General features: G+C 44.0%; 1 protein-coding gene across 2 annotated transcripts; it reads left to right on the top strand.

Annotated features, from left to right (window-relative positions):
- Nucleotides 1-231: 231 nt before the first annotated feature.
- Nucleotides 232-19,470, top strand: LOC140503518 (T-cell-interacting, activating receptor on myeloid cells protein 1-like). 2 transcript variants are annotated; one of them, XM_072607576.1, is made up of 11 exons: nucleotides 232-342; nucleotides 10,074-10,710; nucleotides 12,448-12,477; nucleotides 15,535-15,831; nucleotides 16,505-16,798; nucleotides 17,057-17,080; nucleotides 17,255-17,350; nucleotides 17,539-17,566; nucleotides 17,764-17,840; nucleotides 17,944-17,981; nucleotides 18,169-19,470. In XM_072607576.1, the coding sequence occupies exons 2-11, from the start codon at nucleotides 10,668-10,670 to the stop codon at nucleotides 18,298-18,300; spliced, it is 1,059 nt and encodes a 352-aa protein (XP_072463677.1). In that variant the 5' UTR covers nucleotides 232-342; nucleotides 10,074-10,667; the 3' UTR covers nucleotides 18,301-19,470. The 2 variants fall into 2 exon arrangements, with proteins under 2 accessions (XP_072463677.1, XP_072463679.1); XM_072607578.1 differs by lacking the exons at nucleotides 232-342; nucleotides 10,074-10,710 and adding an exon at nucleotides 11,109-12,196.
- Nucleotides 19,471-24,324: the final 4,854 nt, after the last annotated feature.

Genomic DNA, 24,324 nt, shown 5'->3' with positions numbered 1-24,324 from the left:
TACTTAATAAAATGAAATAGCAAGAAAAATCCTAATAAAGCATTTCTGCCATAGGCCTGGGGCAACTTCCCCATGACTGCGCCTATTATCAACAGGTAGAATGGACAAATGAAGGGAACGCATATGGAGAGCTATATGTGTGTGAGCACATCTAGGACCATTGGTGATGTCATATCATTGTTCCCATCATGCTTGCCTCCTGATGATTCTGACTCACTCCTACTCAGTGGTTTGACTTCTAGCCATGGTCCCACTGGGCACAAGGATTTGGCATTTCCTCTTCGGGGGGGCTTCAACTGGAGTCTACAACTGATGCTCTACCTTTCCCCAGTGAATAGAAGAGTGAGTCCTACCATCTTAGCTTAAAGCAAAGTTTTTGTTTTCCTTTTTAAAGATAAAGACAGAGCCCTCACACACCTAGATCTTGGACAAGGAGAATGCCCCCAATGGACTTTCCTTTTCCTGAAGAGGAAGAATGACTCTGTCTCAGAGCAACTGTGACAATCACAACTGACATGACACATCTTTGTAAAGAACATTCTTGTGAAGTCTTGAAGATGCTTATGAGGCCAGTGTTTTAGAATGTAAATTCTAGATGCTCGTTTCTATATTTACATTTTCAAACTGCCAAGTGTTCTAACATCCTTGCCAATTTTCTTTTGTTTTTGTTTGATCATTTTAGCTATGTCCGACTCTTTGTGACCGTGTTTGGGGTTTTCTTGGCAAAGACACAGGATTGGTTCACCATTTCCTTCTCCAGCTCATTTTGCAGATAAGGACATTGAGTCAAAGAGGGTGAAATGACTTGTCCAGGGTCACACAGCTAGTAAATGTCTGAGGCCGGATTTGACTTCAGGAAGAGGAATCTTCTGACTCTGGGTGAGGCACTCTATCCACTATAGTGCTACCTAACTGTCCCAAGTAAACATCTGTTCTCCTTGAAACCTACAAAAATGTAAAACTATACTGTGTATAATTGGAGCAGTGATCAGATCTGACTGTTTTCTCCATTCAAATAAAGTCTCTTGGTTTTGTGACTTTTACTAGGTCTGATATTTTTTGGACATTCTGAAGGAGAGTGAGCTAATTTTTGCACTCAACTGATATAGGTTTCTCCTCTCTGTAAAGCGGTTTCTTTACCTCAGCATACATGCAACACAGACCATGCCCAAGTGTAGTAATTCTTGGAGACTTTAAGTCATTCCCCATTCACAACCTTTTCTTCTTCATCACTCCCCGCACACCCCCTCCTCTCCATGCCCTTGGTGTCCATTTCCAGCTCTCAGCTGAAATAATCATCTCAGACTTACTTAAAACACCCTTTGTAATCCATCAGTCTTGTGCCAGTACTGTCCTAGAGGCTGGTCATACAGGGACAAACGTGAAAGTCTCTACCCTCAGGCAACCTACATTTTATTAAGAGAAACAATTTATAAACATAGGCATATATAAAATACCTACAAAGTAAATACAAATTTAACTCCTTCAAAAGCCTCTGCTACAGAGGTTTATAGACTGTTCTTGGGGGCAGCTAGGTGGTGTTGCAATGGATGGAACACTGGATCTGGAGTCAGGAAGACTCATCTTCCTGAGTTCAAATCTGGCCTCAGACACTAGCTGCATGACCTTGGGCAAGTCATTTAATCCTGTTTGCCTCAATTTCCTCCTCTGTAAAATGAACTGGAGAAGCAAAACGCAAACAACTCCAGGATCTTTGACAAGAAGATGGCAAATGGGGTAATGAAGAGTCAGACTTGACTGACCATAACAAGAGACTATTTTTATGAACTTTCATGATAATTGTTACTCTTTTTCTAGAGTTTGGTACGGGAGTGTGTGAATTTAATGTTGAGCTACAAATGAATGGGGAGATAGAGAAACAAGGTGTTAAGAAATGTCTTGTTAGAATTGTAAACTTTTTTTGTCTGAAGGAAAAAAAAAGAAATTTCAGGAGGAGTTAGGCTGACAAAGAAGAAAGAAATGGAGGAAATAAACATTCATTAAGCCCTACTATGTGCCAGGCACTATCCTAAGTGCTTTACAAATATTATTGCATTTGATGTTTACAACAGCCCTGGGAGATAGATGGTATATTATTAGCACTACTTTTCAACTGAGGAAACTGAGACAAACGGACATTAAGTGACTTGTCCAAGGCTATACAGCTAGTAAGTGTCTAAGACTGGATTTGAACTTGGATCTTCCTGACCACATGTCCAGAGCTCTGGTCACTGCTTCCTTGCTGCCTAGAGAATATGAATTTCAAGGATAATGACTTGATAGAAACCAATGATACTGTTTTCCTGCCATTACTGGAGAAAGCAGGAAGAAGACAGAGACCTACTTTCCTCATGAAACTATTCTGACTTCTTATTTTCTGAAAAGGATTCTTGCAGACTTGATTTGTTACCAGCATAAACAAAGCAGTATGGTTCTGTGTTCTCAAGGGAAGATTAATCATATATATTTACAGAACAGTTTTGATTAACTTGAACATCCCCACAGAGAAAATGTTGTAGATAATTATTTATGTTTCTGTTGTTTGATTAATTTAATTGTTAATGAGTTGTATGTTCAGTAACTTTAATGTTTAATACTAGGAAATTACCGGATTTAATACAGTAGGAGATAGGAATGTTTACTTTGCAGAAAGGAGTTTATAAAATAATATGTGAACAGGAGAGAGGGCTCAGAGCCAATGATATCTTTCCTCATTAGGTAAATTTCAATATAGCTCACACATATCCCCTAAATTACCATAGAACAGGAGTTCTGAACATTTTTTTTGTCATGGACTCTTGGTAGTCTGGTAAAATTTATGTATACCTCCTCTGAATGTTTTTAAATGTACTAAGTGATATAGGATGACAAAGGAAGCTAATTTTATTTTATAAAAATATTTTTCTATAACAAGTTTCCAGACCCAAAGTTCGGAAACCATACCACAGAGTTTAGGATAATAAAATGAATTACAGGAATTAGTCAAGTAAGGAGACTGAGGGCTGGAGTATAATGGAGGTTGGTAGATCTCCCAATCCTTATTACACAAGATAATTTCCCTTTGGAGTTATTAGCAGGTGGGAAATGAGTAAAAGCCACTGGGAAGAAGGATCCCTTGAGCTGAATTCTAAAGGAAGCTCAGGATGTGGTGGAGTGAGGCACATGTGTACATAAGATGACTGTTGCAAAGACCTAGGGATGAAACGCAATGCCATGTGGGAGGAATAGTAAGGCCAGTTGGGTTGGACTGTGGAGCATGTGAGGAGGAGCAAAAGGCTGGGGAGGGAGGTTGGAGCTGGGTTCTGATGGACTTTATGTGAGTTTATGATTGGCTCTGGAGGTGATGGGGAACCAGTGAGGCCAATGGTTTAATCATCCTTTACTGGTTCTGGCTCCTGCCCCTCTGCCTTGGCTTCCACAGTGATTAATGCCTCTCACAAGTTTTCCAGGCCTTGCAGGGTGTTCCTTTTCTTCCCCTATAATGGCTTCTCAACCTACAGCTGCATGGTGGGGGGCCTGGGGCCATGAAACAGGATGTGGTGGGTAAGATTGGCCTTTCAGTTACCCACATTGTTTAGATACCCTTATTTTCTTCTCAGAAGCTCACACAAAGGGACAACATGATGGTTGTGCCTCATTATTAACTGTGGCTTGGGGCTGCCCACTTCCTCCTCTGAGACTCAACTTTCAGAATGAGTGAAGTGAATGTTTGTAAGTCAGAGCTGAAAAGACTTAATGATGGATGAATCTTGAGATTTCATCCTGACTCCTTTCCCCTTGTCTTGCTTTCCATTCGTCTTCTTTCCCTGAGACATCTTCCATTCAACCTCCTCCTTCCCAAATGGAATTTTCCCATGGGAATGTCACATTCCCTCCATTTATCTTCACTGTTCTTCTTAAGTTGGGGTGGGAGATGGCTGACCCACTGCACACATCTTCTCTTGTTGGTTGATTGCTTTGGAGACAAGATTAACATGAGCCCTCAGTCCTTCCTAGCTCTGGGAGTCTTCTCTTAAATGTGTCCACATCTCCTAGCCTCAGAGTTGGTGACCCAATGAGAGAAGGGGGGCCTGAGTAAAGCTACTAGGTGACCCAGAGTTGTGTGGAAGTTTCCATGATTAGACAATGTGGCATCTCTATGGTCCTTCTATCACTGCCACCAGCTCTGAGTTTGCAGTACAGTCCATTCTTTTGGTTACAAGGGTATTGAATGAAAGGATAAGTAGGTGTGCTGCCTGAGAAAGAATGTGGAAGATGATGATGTCCTAGCCCTTGAAGGTCTCCATGTGTGGGTCTCTAAGGACTAGAAGCTAGGACTGAAGATGAGTGGTGGTTGTTGGGCATGAGATCTTTGCATATCCACCTCATGGCTAAGCTTCTGGGACACCTAAGGGGTGAGAGGATGCACTTTGAGAAATGAGTTGGGGTTTAGCTATATGAAGCAATCTTTTCTTAGAAAGGCCATGTCAAACAGAGGAGCTGGAAGGGAACTTGGCCAAGGTCTACTTCAGCAGAAAGCTGCACTGTGTCATGGCCAGTATTTTCTACCATGAGCAAAAAAGCTTAAAAAAGAGCCTTCAGTAGTAGGGAACTCACCAGCTTCTGAGACAACACGGTGCTGGTTCAGTTCTGACTTCTAGCAAGTTCTTCCTGACCTTGAGGAGGGATCTGCCTGCATAGAACTTAATCCCTCAAGGTCAGGGAGGTGCTGCTCTGGAGGAGAACCACTCTTTAGGTACTTGGAAGTCTTAGAAATGTTCCCGTGAGTCTTCTTTTCTGGCTGGGCACCCTTCCCTACCCCCTATTCCTTCATCTTATACTCTGATGATGGGATCGAAAGTCTCTTCCTCATTCTGGTAGCCTTGCCCTGACCTAGTTCCAGGTGGGCAAAGTCCTTTCCACATGGTGACTTCCAGAAGCAAGTGTAGACAATAGCAGAGAGGGATAAGCATTGAGGATTGTTAGGTCCCCTCTGGGATTTGGAAAGGAAAGAAAGGTCATAGTGGTGACATAATTTTAATTTCTTGTTGTGAAATTATGGCAGAGGTATATGGGGCAGTTAGAGGTTGTCATAGTGTACAGATTGCTGGGCCTGGAGTCAGAAAGACCCATCTTCCTGAGTTCAAATCCAGTCTCAGACACTTCCTAACTGTGTGACCCTGCACAAATCACTTCACCCTGTTTACATCAGTTTCCTCATTTGTAAAATGAGGTGGAGTAGGAAATGGCTATTTGCTCTAGTGTCTCTGCCCAGAAAACCCCAAATGAGGTCACAAAGACTCAGACACAAAGGGAAAACAACTGACAGGCAACATCAATAACAACATATGGGCAAGGAGGGCAGAGGCAGAGGAAAGTAGGCCACATCCTGTACTGACCCTTGGCCTTCCCCCTCAGCCTCTGAGACTGGGCTGCCCAAGAGAAGTCTGAGGCCCTAGCCTTGTCTTTCATATTTCCTCTTTTCTCTGCCTGGATAAGTCCTGGATCTATATCAAGAGGAGAGAGAGAGAAATTCTGAGAAAGTCCTTGGCATTTCAAAATAATGACTTCCCTACCATCTTCCTCTTAACCAGGAGTGCCCAAGTCCCATTGTCCAGAGACAGCGGATCCCCTTCTAGAAACTAAAACATGGCTTATATTTGAAATGATATGGAAATGGGAAAAAAGCCTTTTCATTCATATTTCTGGGTAATAGGGATTATTAGGCCCATCTTACAGGTGAAGGAACTGATGCTGTAAGAGAAGAAATATTTTGCTCAAGTTCACACAGGCAGTGTCCAGAAGGTACAAATATCCAAACTGCATTATTCCAAGTCCTCTTAGGTCATATCAAGTGTCTCTTGGTCAGTTCTTGTCGCCTCAATCTGAACAACTTCTTCAGCCCTAGCCAAAGCCAATTAGCCACCTCAGGGATCACCTCTTCTAGTAAGAGTTGTAAACCTTGGTAGAGAAAGTCCTCCAATCAAGGCTGAAATCCCCATGAGTCATTATCATAGACTTCAAGAACCCCAGACTCAGAAGGGACCCAGAGGTCATCTGGTTCAAACCCTTCCTTGACAACACCCTGAGACATAGACTGGGGGTAATAAGATGGAAAGTCAAAGGGTCCTGACTCATGACCTAAGCCCTCTGTTCCAGAATGATGCAGAACAAGCTATCCCCCTTCCCAAATTTCAGAGTATAGTGTATATGGAGTATGGGGAACAGGACGCTGGCATTTAAGTCAGAGGACTTGGCCCTGCCACTTAGTAATTTTGGGATTTTACCATAATGATATTATAGATTTTAGAACTGGAGGGGATATGAAAGGTCATTTGGTTCAACACCTCATCTTAAAGATAAGGAAACTGAGTCTTCTTTGAGTGATCAACTGATTTGCTCAGGCAGCTAGGTGACTCAATGGCTAGAGCTTGACTGTTGGAATCAGGAAGATCTGAATTTTAATCTTTCCTCAGATACTTTCTGGATGTATTACTGAACAGGTTGCTTAACTTCTAGGTCTCAGTTTCCTCTTTTGTAAGATGAGGATAATAACAGCACCCACCTCACAGGGTGGTTGTGAGGATCAAATGAGTTAATATATTTTAAGTGCCTTGTAAATCTTAAACCACTACGTGAATGCCATGATGATGGGTGAGACCCAAATGCCTATTTTCCCCATCATGTAGCTCATTTGTGCTTTGTCCTTTGTTCTGGAAGAGGGCCACCACATCAGGAAGATGGTGACATGATTTGCAGTTGACATTGATTTGAGTAAGTAAGGACTCTACAAGGTCACTGGTCTCACTTTCTCCTCTGGAGCCACTTGGGCCCTGTGGCCAGATATAGATAAAGACCTCTGGAAATGGCCCAGGGTGCAGTGGGAGAGCTTGGCCTTTTAAGCTAAACTGGCTCATTTAACTCTTCTGAGAAGGGCCTCTTTTATTATGAAGATGGGCCACAGCACCTGGATAACAATAGAAAGACTTGTGGTCTTCCTCAACCTGTATAAAAACTCAATAAATGCATCTACTAGCAATGATTAAGTATCTACATGCCAAGCAATGAAGACAGTCCTTGACTCCAAGGAGCATACATCCTATTGGAGGACATGGCATGGAAATGTTTATTTATGCACAAAAGAAAGACAAGATAATTTTAGGAGAGACATTAGTAACTAGGGATATCACATCCCTACTGACTATAGGATTGATTGGAGAGGGGAGAGACTTGAGGCAGGGACACCAATGAGGAGGCTACTAATAAGCAAGAGGAAGAGAGGGTTTGAAATAGGGAGGTTATTGAGAAAAGATGAAAGGACAGATATAAGAGATGTTATGGGGGCAGAATCAGTAAGAATTGGCAATTGATTGGATATATAGAATAAAGGAGGGTAGGAAGTCAAGAGTGACTCAGAATGTGAATGGGGGTGACTAGAAGGATGATGGTATCCGTAAGAAAAGAAACAAAAAAGGTAAATGGAATGTTTTTAGGAAGTGGGTGAGATAAGGAATTCTGTTTTGGATATATTGAGTTTGACATACCTAAGAGACATCCTTTTGGAAATATCTTAGAAGCAGTTGGTGACAGGGGTGAGATACTAGGCTATATATCTATGTTATCTGTATCTATATCTCTCTACATAGATAGAGACATAGATTTTATATTTGGAAGATATTTACATAGAATGATAAATTAACTCATGAGAACTGATAAGATCACTAAGAGAGCATACGGGAGGGGGGGCGGGGAGAAAGCCCAATATAGAGCTTTCAGGAGAGAATTAGGGAGCATCCCTTGGATAATTAAAGCTAAGTTGTCTGAAGAATAATATTTCTCCTACTTGAATGATAGAGCAGCATCACAAAAACAGAGAGAAGTCTATGTCCAGGAGAAAAGGGAAGCTGACCCTGGTCAATGCTGTAAGGTTAAGAAAAATGAGAATTGAGAAAAGATCAATGGGTTTAGCCATTAGAGAGCATTGGTTACTTTGGAAAAAGCAATTTCACGTGAGTGATGAAGTCAGGGCTTTGATACTCAGGGGTAAGAAGTGAGTAAGAGAAGGGGAAATGGAAGGGATGATGTTACAGTGACAATCTCCATTCCCCCTTTCCCTGTTTCGACTTGTCAGAAAGGATAACTACTACCTACTTATATTCACATAAGTAGAGATGCTACTTCCAGAAGGATCCCAGGAAACAGCGATAAAGACTGGGAAGTCTTCCACAACATATTCAAGAGTTGCAGGCAGCTTTTGTTGATGCTACTTATAAAGCTGAGAGATTCAGTAGAAGAAAAAAGAAATAAAATGAAACTGAATAGTTGATTTTTAAATTGTATTTTAGAAAGGGATTTGAATACATTCATTTATTTATTTCCAGTGTTCCACAATCACTACCATACACCCTAGAATTTTTCTTTCCCTCCTTCTCTCTCCTTCCCCCACTTCTCCTCTCCCTTTCCTAGATAGCATACAATTTTATATAAGTTCTACACATACATTCCTATTAAATACATTTTCACCATAGTCATGTTGTGTAGAAGAATTAAAATGAATGGCAAAAATCATAAAACAAACCAAAATGTGATACAAAAGAAAATGATCTGCTATATTCTGTGATTGAATTCCATAGTTCTTTCTCTGGATGTGGAAGGCATTTTGCCTTAAAAGACCACTGGGAATTTCTTAAGTCCTTGCATTGCAATGAAGGTCTAAGTCTACCAGAAAAAGTCCTCTCACACTATGGTTGTTGCTGTGTACAAAGTTCTCCTGGTTCTGCTCCTTTCGCTTATATCAGATCATGTAAGTCTTTCCAGGGCTCTCTGAAGTCTTTGTGTTCATTTCTTATAGAGTAATAGTATTCCATTACATTCATATACCATGATTTATTCAGCCTTTCCCCAATTGATGGGCATCCTCTTGATTTTCAGTTTTTGGCCACCACAAAGAGTGTTGCTATAAATATTTTTGTACATGTGGGACCCTTTCCCATTTCTGTGATCTCTTGGGAATACAGTCCTAGAAGCAGTATTGTTGGGTCAAAGGGTAAGGATTAAAATTTCTGAACATTACTTTAAAATATAGGAATGACAGACTCCTAGGAAGAGATGAAATGTCTCTAATAAGCACTAGGAAAAATTCATTTGCTCAGTGTCCTCAAATTGTACAGGGCTGTGTCCTCCAATTGTACTTGTGTGGACAGTTTGTGTTCCCCGGGTACTAGGGGGTCCTGTGTGTGACTGCTCCCAAAATTATAGCTCATGGGCCCCCATTACTGCAATTCCTACTAACAGTTCAAAGTCACAATTAACTCTTAGAAAAAGTATTTAATAAGATAGAATAACATTCATTCATATTTTCTAAATGAATACAACAAAGACTAAGTAGTATGATGAAGTATGAATATCTCTCTCTTAGTTACACTGGACTGCCTAAGTTGCCATCTCTAAAGAGAAGGATGTGAATGCAAAGGGAATTCACCAATCAGTTCAGATTCTAGGAAGCTATGAATAGAAAAGGCTAAGTAACAAAGGATGAAGACTTGATTCTATAACCACTGTGGCAGGACGGCTAAAGTTCACAATGCACTGGGCCCAACAAAGACACTTGACTTTAAAGAATCCCTTCAGGAGTTTTTTTTTCTGATAACTACCTCTCATCAGGATGCTAAGAACTTCCCTACAAATGTCATCTTGCATATATGTATATATTGCGTGTTCCTATGTGTATATATGTTTTCTTGTTCCATATAATGTAAGATCCTTGGAGTCTTTGCATTTGAATGATCTAGTACAGTTCTTGGCACATAACAAGTGCTTAATAAATGCTTATTATTAATGATAACAAGAAGACTGCCTTAGCCACTATTATCCCAAACGTGGTGAGGGAACACCTGGCTACCCTTGCTAATTCTTTACGCACTTTCTGTTTATCTGCAACTATTATCTACTTCATAACTAGTATTTATCTATTTTATGTTACCTGATATTGTCAGTGAAGTACATTGGGTGGTTTTGTCCATAAGTGCATAGCTTGAGATGGAGAGACAAGAGTCTATCCTATGGGAGAAGTAATTCCTTTGATTTTATTTCAGGATGGGGCTGAGATGAGTACAGTTTCTGCAGTTTTCCTGAGGATATTCCCTGGCATACCGATTAAAATTCCTTTGAACCTGGGAAAGGAGAGACTTGATAAGGCGATGAGCCAATAGCAGAGAGTGGTGGAGGTTGGTGTTATTGTCTCCCACTGAATCTAATGGGCATTACATCACATGCCTTCTCCCCACAAGAGCTACAATAGCAACTCCAGTGATTGATGTAAACCTTAGCAGGATGTGGAGAATTAACCCCATGCATTTGCCCAGCACCGGGCCAAAGAGCCCCAAGCTTACCATGAAGGCTACCTCAGCCTCAAGGGCTCCTGTCCCTCTCTGAATCATTTCTCAAACATGATTCATATTTTCTTCCTGACCTTCCCCATCAGCCTGGGACCTCTCTCCTTATAGCCTTCACAGCCTGAGCTAATGTTCCTCAAGGACCTGCCACTCTCAGGTTCTGGGGACCTTTCCTGGTTGCCTCCTTTCCCTCCTGAGCACCCAGACCTTGCTGGACATTGTGGGAAGTGAGGATTGGCTGTTCTTGGGACTGGCCCATATCAGCCCTAGAGAACCAGAATCACAAGCAGCAGCATGGCCAAGGAGGCTTCAGGCTCTACCAGTCTGGGATTCTCAGGTATGTAAGCAAACGCTTGGGGGGATGCCAGGCTCTATGCCCAGGAAGAACCACAGGGGCACTTCCAGGAGAAGACACATTTCCTTTGAGGAGTGGGTTACATTTCACCTAGGAAGGGGAAGCCATTTAACAGAACTATAGAATTTCTCCTTTATGGGTGGCCCCTGTGCTGAGTCAAACTCTACCTGAGGCCCCTTCACTGTCAGCCAGGTGCTCCTTTGTCAGAGGGCTCTAATTGTTGGAGTGGTCTTCCTTATATTAAGCTGAAACCTGCCACTCTGAAATCTTCCTCTTCCTCATTTGGGAACCACACAGACCACGTCTTTGTTACCACAGCAACCCCTGATATTGTTAAAGACTTGAAATGCTAAACAGAAGAATCTCTAACTAATACTAGAAGAACTAGGGAACTATTGAAGTGTCTTGAGTAATGGCAGTGACATTGTTGGAGCTTTGTTTTGGGGATCTCACTCCAGTAACTCTGTGGGGCATGGATTGGAGACAGGGAGAGATCAGAGTCAATGAGGTCCATTCAGGGACCATTGCAATAGCCCAGGTAAGAAGTGATAATGGCTGGAACTAGAGTTGTGGTTGCGTGTGTGGGCAGGGAGTGAGATCAACAGTCAATAAGTATTAATTAAGCACCTACTGTGTGCCAGGCACTGGGGATACAAAGAAAGAGAAGAGACAGTCTCTGCTCTCAAAGAGCTTTCAATGAGTTCCCTAATTGGGGAAGACACCATGACACTGTTCTCTTATAGGCTCTTATGGGCTATGAGCAGAGAGGAGAGACACAGGAGAAATGGTAGATAAAAAATATTGGGAAGGGTGAAAGGAATATTCTATTGTGATCAAGGTCCAGCTGAGATCACCTCTGGGTGAGTTGTGGTGAATACAGCCAACATGGCTGGGGGAATGGCTGCACTGGGGCTCAGCAGCATGGGGATGGCCATAGAACATGCACATGGTGGGAGCAGTCAAGGCCAGACTTCAGAAAGAGAAAAATCATGATAGAATGAAGAATTCAGGGATCTCAGACAAGGTAAAACTTCCAGGGCAATGCTAGGGTAGGCTTTCCTTTCCCAGCATTAACACCTTCTGGACCTCTTGGCACTAGTCTTTGGTCTTGGGGGCTAGAACTGCTGTCTGAGGCCCTGGGCTTTCACCATTAGTCTTGAAGGATGATGTGTTGGCTCTTTAATGATTAGGCCTATCACTTGAGACCCTGGGCTTTGCTAAAATAGGAAGGCTCGATGAGAGGTATTCTCCATTTTACCCATTTTAAAGTGGAAAAAAAAGCGAGTCCCAGGTGTCAGGGGAGGAGACAGCAGTTCCGGCTACCACATCCTGGGCCCAGCCCCTAATTCCCCTGCCTCCTCATCTTTGCTCACTTAAAGTCAGCAGTTCTGGACTGGACGGAAAGCCCAGCATGTCCTGCACGGAAAGCCCAGCATGTCCTGCACATTCATTTTCCTACTCTGCCTCGGTATGTTTGGACCTAGGCTATAGCAGGGAGGAGGACCTAGGCTAGAGCAGGGAGGAGGACATTGGGGAAAGGTCATTGGTCAGCAGATTTCAGGTCAAGAAGGACACTGAGACTGGAGAGAGCAGAGGTCAGATATCTCTGGTTCTCCCCTCTTTCCCTGACCAAAGATGAATTAGTGAAGGAAGAGCCTTGGGTCAGAGGTAGGGAGGGGCAGCTGGAGCACAAGACTGCAATCTGGCTTTCTTTTATAGGCTTCATCCAAGTGACAGAGGTGCAGAATGGTAAGTCCTTTTCCCTGAACCCTCCCCTCTATAGCCCAACTCAGCTACAGAGCAGCCCCTGAGCCATTGGGATGGCAGGACAAAGGTATGTGGGATGAACTGTCATTGGCAGAGTGATTCTGGAAGAAGGCTGAAAAGCTGGAGCTGAAGGAGCCAATGAGGAGAGAGCAATCCCAGGAAACCCAGGCTTGTCATCTCTCCCAGACATTGTTTGTTAGATCTTCCCTCTGGGCTAGGCTCAGCTCTGTGGTCTCTTGGGAAAAGCTTGACCTGCTGGTGCCATGGGATACTAGGAAATCTGAACTTCCAGCCACTGCAGGGTGGAGATGGCAGAGACCAGAGAAATGCCAGTAGGCAAGAAACTGATCTGTCTCTTGGGAGAAAGGGAACCACTACCTTATAGAGACTTAGGGCTGCCTCCATGGACAGGAGACCTGATGGTCAGAACTAAGTGGCCCCTTGCAGTGCCTGGTGACATGTGAGGGTGAATGAGCCTAGAACCTTCTCAGCCAGTGCTGGCTGCTTTTCTTAAGATCTCTCTCCAAGAGATTGCTTTGCCCCTGATTTCACCCCCAACCTTGAGCTCCTGGGGTGGTTGCTCCTGAGGCTTTGTGGCTACCAGACCTTTTGTCCTAATTTCCAACACCCAACTATGTGTATTCTGGTCCTCATGGTCACCATCTTCTCTAGCCCAGGAAGGAAAGAAATTTCTTTCCCCTTTAGTCCATATGGACTCAAGATAAATACTCTTTTCCTTTATACCTCTGGCCTCATTTACCAGGGACAGCAAACTTTTCCACCAAGTCCTTTTCCTAACACAGGGATCCTGTCACCTCCTTATCACGCAGCCTTTGCTGGGGGGAGACAAGAGGTGATGTAGTAGGAACAATGGATTTGGAGCTAGGGGCCCTCAGTGTAAAGCCTCCCTTGTCTTTTACTATGGGCATGGCCTTGGCTGAACATCAACAAAGGGATTTTACAAGATGGCTGTGGAGGTGCCTTTTGGCTCCAGATTGGACATCCCAGAAGGTCATTTTTGTCTTCAGCTTCCCCCATGTTCCTGTTTCCTTGCTTGGTTTCATGGTCTTTCCTGATTTCCCACATCTGTCTTTTCTTCTATGCTTTCCTATTCTTGGAATGCGCTTTCCAGCTGTGTTTGTCCCAATGCCACCCATCACCAGAGCCCAGCTCAGGTTCTGTCTCTTCCAAGCAGCATGAAGTAGGGTATGGGGAATTAGATGAGAAGTCAAGAAGACTTGAGTTGAAATCCTGCCTCAGATATTAACTAGCTCTGACACCCTAGTCAAGTCATTCACCCTCTCAATGCCTCAGTTTTGTGTAAAATGTAGCAGTTGGCCTTGAGGACTAGCCCCAAATCTATGATCCTGTGATCTTTCCTGATTGCTCTCATCAGTAACAATGTCCTTCCACAGTTTCGTGTCTGCAGCATGTATGGAAGGGAAGGCTGGATTTGCTGGAATGGAGCATAGTCCATGGTACTGAATGTGGGTTCTTGCTATGGGCTGAGGGAGGCACAACAAGTCTGGTGACTGCTCCCACACAGAATGTCTGAAGTGAATGTGAACTTGGTGTTCTGGAGTCTTACCTTCTGGTTGAAGTATGCCAGGGATGGGCTGTTGAGATATTCAAGGTTTCATTCAATTGTTCTTTGAATCTTTTGCTTTTCATGCAATCCCAGCAGTGGGAGAAATAAACAGCTATTCCCCTCAACAGCCCTAGTGAGTATCTTTTCTAGGAGGATCCCTTTGACTTTTGGGGAGAGTCTAGACATGAGCAATACCCAAGCTTAATTTGAGAGATTTTGCCAGAATTCTAATTCAGGGTGAAGACAGTGAGAAAGAAACCTGGCAAACACCTCCCTTTTGAGATTAGTAATCCCGCTCCTGGACTGAACCCAGCTTGTATGAATCCCTTGTTGGGGAATCATCCGGGGGGAGTGAGGGGTTGATTTGGAATTAATGTTTGGTTCTTATTTCTTTGGGGGGAATATCAACAAGTCTTTGGGGCTCATCTGGATTTGCTTAATTTCTTTTTGAGCCAGTGTGCTTTCTCTAGCATGTGGTAAGTCCCAAACTCTCTCTGCATTTACTGGAATCCACTGAAATTTATTATTAGGTATCAGTGGTGTGTGTGTGCGTGCGTGTGTGCGTGCGTGCGTGCGTGTGTGTGTGTGTGTGTGTGTGTGTGTGTGTGTGTGTGTAAAATTATCACCCAGAACTGTTTGGTTTCTCACATGACGGTGAGAATTTTCAGTTGATCTTAGCTCCCAAGCCTCTGCTGTGAGAGTCTCACTTAGTCTAGGAGTCTTTGCAAGGTCTCCCAGTTTAGTAAATTAGAAGCTCCTCAGATTATGATGGCCACCTAATGTAAGGTCTAATCTGATTTTGAGTGTACCATTCTGTGGTGCCATGGGAGAGAGAGAAGTGTAGAACTGAGAACTGGAGTCTAGATTTCAGATTTCTGCTACTCCCAGGTGGGGCTCTACAGAGGGCTAAGGACGGCATCCTGGGAGGCAGCTCCAACATCTCTCCAGTATGCCCCTTTCTCTCCTTTGCCACTGTTCACACCCTGGTCCAGACCCTCATCACCTCACACCTGAACTATTGCAATAGCTGCTGAGGTATGCCTGCCTCAAGTCTCTCCTCACTCCTACCCATTCTCTCCTCAGCTGTCAAAGCAGTCTGACCATGCTGCTTGGTGAACTTCAGTAGCTCTCTACCACCTCCAAAATGATGCATAAAATTCTGTTTGGCATCCAAAGCTCTTCATATTTCCCTCCTCCTGCCCCTGCCACTTCATAATCTTATTATACCTTCTCACCCTTGCTCCCACCCCACATATACTTTTATCCAGTGACACTGGCTTCCTTGCACTTGATTTACCAAGACACTAACTAAGTCTCCCTCTCTGTTCCTCATCCCCTCCTATTCCCTCCCCTCGCCTCCCCTCCCCTCCCTTCCCCTCCTCTTCCCTCCCCTCCCCTCCTCTCCTCTCCTTTTTCTTTCTCATCCTCCCTCCAACCTCTCTCCCTCTCAGAATTTCTCCCCAGGCCATCCCTCTCAGCCCTGTCAGGTCCTGTGGTGGCACCAGATGGGGAGGTTATGCTCTGCTGCAGGAGTCCGAAAGCAGAAAATGAGTGGTTGGTGACATTCAGTCTACTGAAGGCAGGGACCCTGGAACCCTTACAGCAGACCCCAGGCTATACTCTAGCTCATTTCTCCCTAAAGTCTCTGCGGGTCCAGGACTCTGGGAAGTATAGCTGCATTTACTATGAGACGTTAAAGCCACATGTCAAGTCAGAGCCCAGTGAAGCCTTGGAGATCTGGGTCACAGGTGAGAGAGAGAGCAGGTCTAAGATTGGGGCCCAGAGCAGGTGCTGGGATCTTGGGGTAAGAGGGTGAAAGGACAATTTTGGAGAGGTCAGTGTGAAGTTATTGTGAGTGTCATGGGAGGATAGAGGGGGAGCCAGGGAGGAGACCATATGTGGAGGGGCTGCCCTAGCCAATGCTGAGTGACTTAGAGTGGAGGCACAAGCCAACTCTTTATTGTCAGAGAATGAGGAAGTTTGAGCATCTGCCCCCTCCAGGGAATATGTATCCCCCTCTCTAACCCTTCAGTATCCAGGTAGTGCCCTGACCAGAGGTTGGGTTAGCCCTGGAGCCATGATGGCTTGCTGCTGACCTCACTCGCATCTTGTAGAGGCCATGCACAGATACCACCATTGAGGACTTTCTAATTAAAACCTGGGAACTCAGTGTGGGGATGGGGGCCCTCTGATACCCTGTGTAGTATTGGAATATGGAGGGAACTCAAGCATTGGAACAGAAAAGAAAAAAATTGAGATTTTTTTTTTTAGGGTTAGAGTTAAGTTCCCCATGTGAGGGGAAGGGTAAAGAGGGGCTGGGGAGGGGAGAAAAGGGGCCCAGGGAAATCCATCTTGGGTAGCGAACTCTCCTCTTTCGCACATAAGACTTTGAGAGATTGTTCTCTATGCTCTCACCTCCAGAAGCCCTTCCCAAGCCTTCTGTCTCAGCCTGGCCCAGCTCCAGAGTGGCCTCAGGGGGGAATGTGACCCTCCTATGTCAGAGCCCTCCCCCGGGCTGGAATGTGAAGTTTGCTCTGTACAAGGATGGAGAGGATACACCGGTGGCCACCAGTGAGCTGACCCAAGATGGAGCTGAATTCCCTTTGATCCATGTGAGCATCAACCAGTCTGGAAAGTATAGGTGCCACTATCTCCTTGGGGATGACAGCTCTGTCTCAACTCTGCCCAGTGATTCCTTGGAACTTATAATACAAGGTGAGGGGTGGACACCCTAAAGGCCATCTAGAGAGTGAGTACATTTACCCCTTCTCTCCAAACTATCAATCTGTAGTACCAGGCAATTGGCCCCATTCATCCCTTTGAATGTTACCTAGAGACCCAGGAAGAGAGTAAAGACATTGCCTTTCTGTTTATTTCCAGAGTCTTTGGGACCATGCTTAAGAGCTGGGCTGGGGGGATTTGCTCTCAGAATCCCCAATCTTGTCATCCTAACTTTTCCATTTTATTTTCTAGAGAATGAAAATCTTCTCAGAAGAGGTAGGGCTTCCTGAAATGGAGAATGGGGTCAGTGACCTCCCTGAGTGTGAGCTCAGCACTTAGGTTGGAGTATGGTGGTGGTGTTGGTTGGCAGGATGAATGCGGAATAATTTGTGAAAGAACAATGGATCCTCATGACTAATGCCTCTACTTTCCTCTCCACCCCCACCACAGAAATCAATGCCATTCTCGTTGCTGCCTGCAGTTGTGCCTCCATTCTCTTCCTCCTCCTCTTCTTGACTTTTGTTGGTTATTGCCATGCCCAAACTGGTGAGTTTGGGGAGGAAAGGAGGAAACATAAAGAGAGCTGAAGGATTAAGTAGTATGATGGCCACTGGGGTCTCAGTCTCTTCAACTGCGAAAATGAGGGCTAGCCTTAAATCATCTTTAAGGTTCCTTCCATTCTCCAAATCACAGGCTGATGACTGATCCTGGCCTTTCTCTTTCTTTCTCATCAGTAATTTCACATGGAGAGACCTCCAGAAGGTAGGGAGATTCAGCTCATTTTCCCTTGCCCCCTTGATCTAGCATAGGGGTGGGGAATTAAGGGCCTAGAAGGCCACAAGCAGCCTGAAGGCCACAGGTTCTTCAACCCTGATCTAGCATCTCAGTGTGATCTTGGATCTTATATAGTGATTATGTTGGGGAAAGAGCTGCCAACCCATCCTATTTTCTTCTCATAGATTCCCAACATGCCCATGTTGTCCTTGGTTTGTCTGCTTCTCTGCTAAATCTGGAATTCCCCAAGAAGAAACCCAATGTAAGTGATTCAGGCAGGTGGGAGGTCAGCGATCCTGGGTATGTCTTTGGGAAGGCCTGATCCCAGGAACCCCCAAACTGATAGAACCTTCTCTCCAACTCAGATGCCCAAGTGGCCAAGCACAGACATTCAAGAAAATCTGTGAGTTGTTCTCATCCTCCTCTGACAGGAATCTGTCTCTTCCTGGGTCTTAACCCCCTCTTCCCTCCTCTCCCATTCATACTCTGGTTCTTGGTTTCATCCACTTTTCAGTAACCAACTTATTATCTCTTTCTCTCTTCCTTTGAGTCATACTGGCTGATCACTCACCCTTTTGTTTTTCCTTTAGGTCCCTGAGACTGAAGACCCTGAGGGACTGACCTATATCCAGTTGAATCTGAGAGCCCTGAATGAACAGCAGAGAGTCCCTGGGAAGCTGTCCTGTGATTCAACAACATATGCTACTCTTCACCTGCATTGATGAATAATAAGTCCTCTTTGCTGTCTGTTTTTTCTTAGCATCCTTTGTGGATCACCATCTATGTTCCCCTTCCTAAATGTGGACTTCCCTTGGGTTGAGTTTGGGTCTTCTCTTTACACACACTTCTGGTAGTCTCCTCAGCTCCTCTGGGTTCCACAACCATCACCCAGATCCTAGTGTCCAGGCCCTAGTATCTCTCCTGAGCTCTAGGCCCCCATCACTAGATGCTGTTTGGAAATTTCTAGCTGGATGACCTACAGGCATCTCTGACTCAACTGTTTTAAATGGAACTTTTAAACTTCTCCTCTCTCCAAACTTCCACAAATCATCTCCTTTTCCAAACTTCCTCCTACTGAAGGAACCAATATTCTCTTGGTCTCTCAGGGCCAAAACCTTGGAGTTATCCTTAAATCATCTCTCTGCTCATCCCCAGGCATATACCAGCTCTTCAATCCTACAGCCATAGCAACTTGCTCATCTAGCTCCTTCTCTTTCCTCACATTGTCACTGTTCTAGTCTAGGCCCTTGTCACCTTTTTCCTAAACTATTTCAATTGCCTACTAATTGAAGTTTCAGTGTCTGGCTTTTCCCCTCTCCAATCCATCCTCCAGAAAGCTGTGAAATGAAATTTCTTAATGCTCAGGTCTGACTTCATCTCTCTTCTGCCCAGAAAGTTTTTGTGTCTCCCTCTTACCTTTAGGATCAAATACAACATCCCAGTTGGCATTTAAAGCCCTTCACTAACTCCAGCCTCCCTCCTCAAGCTTCTTGTATATTGCTAGTCTTTACTCTCTCTACATTCCAAGCAAACTAGCCAGCCTGCTGTTCCTCAAACCTTAGTCCATCTACCATCTCCATGCCCTTCCAAAAAGGTTTTTCCACTGTCTTCCCAGTCTTGGAATGAATTCCCAGATCAGTTGTGCCTCTTAGGGTCCTTCGAGGCTCAACTCAAGGATTTTTTCTTACATGAGATGTCTCGGGATTGCCCAGGACCAAGTGTCCTCCCCTGCCAGTATGTCTTTTAGTCACCATTTACGTATACGCTGAACTTAACAAACGTCAAATAAAATGAACACCTCCACATGAAAACCAGAAAGAATTTGTGTATGAAATGATTATATACATCTTGCTTTTCTTTGGGAGTCTATAATAAATTAGACATGCAGTTTTTTTTTGTTTGGGGGTGATTTTGTTTTTTAAAATAGTTCTTTATATCACTAGAATTTCTTTCAGTATACTTCCCCTTCCTCATTCCCAAGGAGCCATTCCACAATACAAGTCAACAAGCTTCCAGGACCTACTCTGTTCTAGGAAATGTGAATGAGCAATGGGGACTCAAAAAAGGTAGAAGACAGCCTCTGCCTTCAAGGAGTTCTAATGGGAGGAGACAACATGCAAGCAAATATATTCAGATAAGCTTAATATAGAAGAAATAGGAAATAATGAATAGAAGAAAGACATTAGAATTCAGAGGGGTCAGGAAAAGAAAGGCTTCCTGTAGAAGGTAGGATTTTAGTTGGACCTTAAAGAAAGCCTCAGAAAGATGGGAGATGAAAAGGAGGACATTCCCAGCATGGGAGACAGCCAGGAGATGAAGCATCTAATGTCTTCTTCATGGAACAGCAAGGAAATCAGTTTCACAGGATTGAAGAGTATGTATCAGGAGAGTAAGGGGTAAGCAGACCGGAATGGAAGTGAGGCTAGGGTGTAAAGGGCTTTGAATCCCAAATAAAGGATCTTGTATTTGCTTCTGGGAATTTATTGGGGGAATAACATGATTGGGCTTATGTTTTAGGAAAATCACTTAAGTGCTTGAGTGGCGGACAGATTGCAGTGGGGAGAGACTTGAGGCAGACAGACCTATCAGCAACTATTGCAACAGTCCAGGTATGAGGTGATGAAGGTCTACACTTGGGGGGTAGCAGGGTCAGAGGAGAGAAGGAGGTGTATTTGAGAGATGCTGCAAAGGTGAAATTGACATGCCTTGGCACTATCTTGGTGGTAGTGAGGAACCTAGCATGACTCCTACTTTGTGAGACTAAGGATCTGGAAGGATGGTGGTGCCCTCTACAGTTATAGACAAGTTAGAAAAAGGGAAAGGGTTTAGATGGAAAGATAATGAGTCTATCTGGACATTTTGAGTTTAAGATGTCTACTGAACATCCAGTTCAAGATGTCTGAAAGGCAGTTGGAGACGGGAGATTGGAGGTCAGCAGAGAGACTGGAGAAGGAAATGGAGGTTTGAGAACTATCAGTATAAAGATGTTTAACAAATCCTTGAGGGTTGATGAGTCATAGAGTACAGAGGGAGAAGAGAAGAGGGTCCAGAACAGAGCCTGGAGGGACCTTTATGGCTAGAGAGCATGGCCTGGAGAAGGATCCAGCAAAGGAGCCAGAGAACTGGTCAGATAGCTACTAGAACAACCCAGAGAGAAAAAGGGGGTATAAAGGAGGAGAGTGTAAGAAAACTAGAAAGGTAAGGGTGCTGTGTAGTATGTGACCAGTTACAAAGGGCTTTGAATGCCAAACAGAGGATTTGATATTTTATCCTGAGAGTGACAAGGAGCCACTGGAGTTTATTGAGTGTGTGTGTGTGTGTGTGTGTGTGTGTGTGTGTGACATGATCAGATTGGAGATTTGGAATCAACAGGACTTGGAAGCAGATTAGAAATGGAGGGGTGGGTTAGAGAGAGTAACAATACTCAGGCTGTAAGCCTGAGGGACTAGTGGGGTGGTGGTACCCTGGACACTAATGGAAAAGTTGGGAAGATAGTAGGGTGTGTGTGTGTGTGTGTGTGTGTGTGTGTGTGTGTGTGTGTATGTGTGTGTGTGTGTGAATGTGTGTGTGTGAAGCTAATGAGTCCAGTTTTGGACATGTTGATCTTAAGATGTCTTTGGGACATTCAGTTTAACATATCAATAGGCAGTGGGAGACAAGCATCTGAAGGTCAGGAGAGTCATTAGGGCTGCACAAATTGGCATTGGCACAGAGATAATTGAGTTGATGAGAGCTGATGCGAATCACCAAGTGAAATAGTAAAGGGAGACATGAAGAAAGAAGATCCAAGAAATAGACTTGGGAAAACTCTATGGTTAACAGATGTGACCTGAATGAGATCCAGAAAAGGAGACAGGAGAAGAAGAAATGGTTTGGATGGGTACACAAAGAAACAAGTTTCAGGAAAACCTAGAGAGGAGAACATAAGGGAGAAAAGGTGATGGAAGAAAGGTCAAGAAGGATAAGTCTTGAGAAAAAGCTACAAGATTTGGGAGTCAAGAGATCTTTGGAGGGAACAGTTTCAGTTGGTGTCAGAAATACCTGCAGAGAGAGAAGAGGAGAGGGGGAAGAAAACAATGGGAGGTGCCAATAGCAGCAGGACTGATCAAATCATTTAGCTATGAAAGAGAGGAGAGATAGAGAACGAGGGCGGGCATGGATGTGATGGCCAAGCCCAAGCCAAGACCTTTTCCCCTTGGATCAGGAGGGCTTTTGTCACATTTGTCTGAAGGGGCCTGGAAAATCTGGCCTTGGGAGGAGGGGGTCCTTGGATTCCCCTTCCATTTCTCTAAGCCCAGATACTCCCTATCTTATCACCATTTAGCATTCTCTTCCATTGATCCTAGCATCCTTTCGATATTTCCGACTAGTTAGCATTCTCTTTAAGTCCAAGTTGCCCAGCCTGGATTGGGGATTGTGTATTATCTGGACTACCAACCAGTCCCATCAGCATTTGCCCTGGGTTTAATCTATCAAGACCTTCCCTGGGACCCCAGATTACTTGGTGACACCTGAATTCTTCCCTCAGTCTTTTCTGTATTTAAGTTCCATCTTGCCTCATGAAGGGGCACAGATTCAATCCAGCTCAGACTCTGTCTAGCTGAGATTCTATCTGGCCCACTTGTTAGTACAAGCATTAACAAATGCTTAGGCGCCTCAAGAATCAACCCAGTATGGGAAATCTTTAATAAACTTCATTTTTCTTTGACTTTAAAAAGGTTTGTGTTGAATTTACACGACCAGATGTGTTGGTATTTTGGGGATACAGCACCCCAACCTCAACAGATGAACCACGCGAGGATTTTGTGAAGATGGTAGAGATGTATGTGTTTTTGTAGGATTGGTTGTGCTGATTGGGTTTGCCTTTGGAAGGAGAAAGGCTGGATCATATTTTTTAAACAGGAAAAAAAGGAGAGAAAAATTAGAAAAAACAGTAATATGTTAAAAAAGTCTGAAAATAAATGCAATATGCTACATGCACAGAGCTCCCACACTCTCAAAGGAGTGCAATGTGAGGGTTTTTTCTCATTTCTCTTTTCATTCTCGGTAATTTTGCAACACTCACTTTTGATTGTTTTGTGGTTTTTGTTTCCAATTACTTTGTGTAGTTGTGGAAGTGAGGAGGTTGAGGGGTGCTGGGGACCCCAAAATGCTGACATTCCAGGTCCTGCTCGAATGAATTCGACTCAAGCCTTCTTAAAGACAAAGAAAAACAAAGTTTATTAAAGATTCACCACCTTGGGTTGACTCCTAAGGAGCCTCACTGTTTGTAATGGTCATATTGCAAAGTGGACCAGATAGACAGAGTCTGCTGGATTCCACCTGAGCCACTTCATGCAGGTGAGATGGAACTTAAATACAGAAAAAGACTGTAGGAGGGATCTAAGGTGGTCTGGGACTCTAGGGTGCTAGGAGGAGGGGTTTAGGGAGGATCTTGAGGAGAAGTCCAAGGAGAGGGTGACTGGTCAAGTGCTGGAAACAGCTGGAGGCAATCAGGAGATAAGAGACAATGGAGGGCCTGGGCTGGAAGCAAGTGTTGCCAGGTAGTCTGGGGTCCCAGGGATGGTCTCCATAGATCAACCCCAGGGAGGATCCTGATGGGAGTGGTGTAGTCCAGACAATCCACAAACCAGGTTGGGTAACTTGGACTTCAAGAGAATGCCAAGTAGTTGGAAATATCAAAGGAAGAGAATGCTAAGTGGTGATCAGATAAGGAGTATGGGGTGGGGGGGTTGAGAGAGATGGAAGGGAAATCCAAGGACACTTCCCCTCCCCCCCCCCCCCCCCCCACTGCCACGGCCAGACTTTCTGGGGCCTTGCAGACAAATGTGACAAAAGTCCTCCTGATCCAAGGGGAAAAGGTCTTGGCTTGGGCTTGTAACTCCATCAGAGGCAGCTAGGTAGTATAATGAATAGAATTATGGGCACAGAGTCAGGAAGACCCGAGTTCAAATCCAGCTTCACACCCTCACTAACTGTGATGCCAGGCAAGTCTCATAACTTCTGTTTGCCTCAGTTTCCTTAACTGAGGAATGAGGATAATAATAGCACTGCCCTTTTGAAGGTATCCTACAAGGATCAGAGGAAATAATATTTGTAAAAATGTTCAACACAGTGCATAGTGCATAAAAGGTGCTTAACACAATGCTTTTCTTCTTCCTCCATTGTGTACATTGTCTTCTTGGCTCTGCTCACTTCCCTCTTCATCTTCAGTTTCCTCAGCTGTAAAAGTGGGATAATAATAAGCACCTACCTTGTAGGATTGTGAAGGTAAACTGAGATAATATTTGTAAAAAGTGCTTGCTCAGCACCAGACCTGACATATAGTAGGTACTCTAAAAATGTCTATTCTCACTTTCCCTTTCTATGCTTCTCTGATTCATTTTCTTTGCCTTTTTTACATCACAGTAAAAATTCATTGTATTCGTGTATTAAAATTTGTTTAACCGTTCTCTAATCAGCAGAGAGCTACTTTGTTTCTAATTCTTTGCTACCAAAAAAAGGCTATGCAGCTATAAAGGGGCTTTCTTCCTATCAGCTACTTCCTTGGGGTATGATAAGTGTATAGGGTGTGGACATTTGAGTTACTTTATTTTCATAATTTCAAAATACTTTCATTGACCATCTAAGGTTAGACCTTCTTTTCTCGACTCTGCCAGTTTGTGGGGTGTGAGATGAAGCCTCGGGGCTCTTTTAATCTGCATTTCTCTCATTGTTAATGATTCAGAATTTTCTTTTATATGGTT

Source organism: Notamacropus eugenii, chromosome 5, assembly GCF_028372415.1.
Source record: "Notamacropus eugenii isolate mMacEug1 chromosome 5, mMacEug1.pri_v2, whole genome shotgun sequence".
NCBI classification, from domain to species: Eukaryota; Metazoa; Chordata; class Mammalia; order Diprotodontia; family Macropodidae; genus Notamacropus; species Notamacropus eugenii.
The sequence above is the reverse complement of the archived record's forward strand: the minus strand, read 5'-3'. Positions and strand labels throughout refer to the sequence as shown.

Excerpts from the sequence above, each read along its gene's own strand:
- LOC140503518 (XM_072607576.1), top strand. The coding sequence starts at position 10,668 with ATGGCCAAGGAGGCTTCAGGCTCTACCAGTCTGGGATTCTCAG. Across the intron at positions 15,832-16,504 it reads CTTGGAGATCTGGGTCACAG|AAGCCCTTCCCAAGCCTTCT; the intron begins GTGAGAGAGAGA and ends TCTCACCTCCAG. Across the intron at positions 17,841-17,943 it reads TCCCCAAGAAGAAACCCAAT|ATGCCCAAGTGGCCAAGCAC; the intron begins GTAAGTGATTCA and ends TCTCCAACTCAG.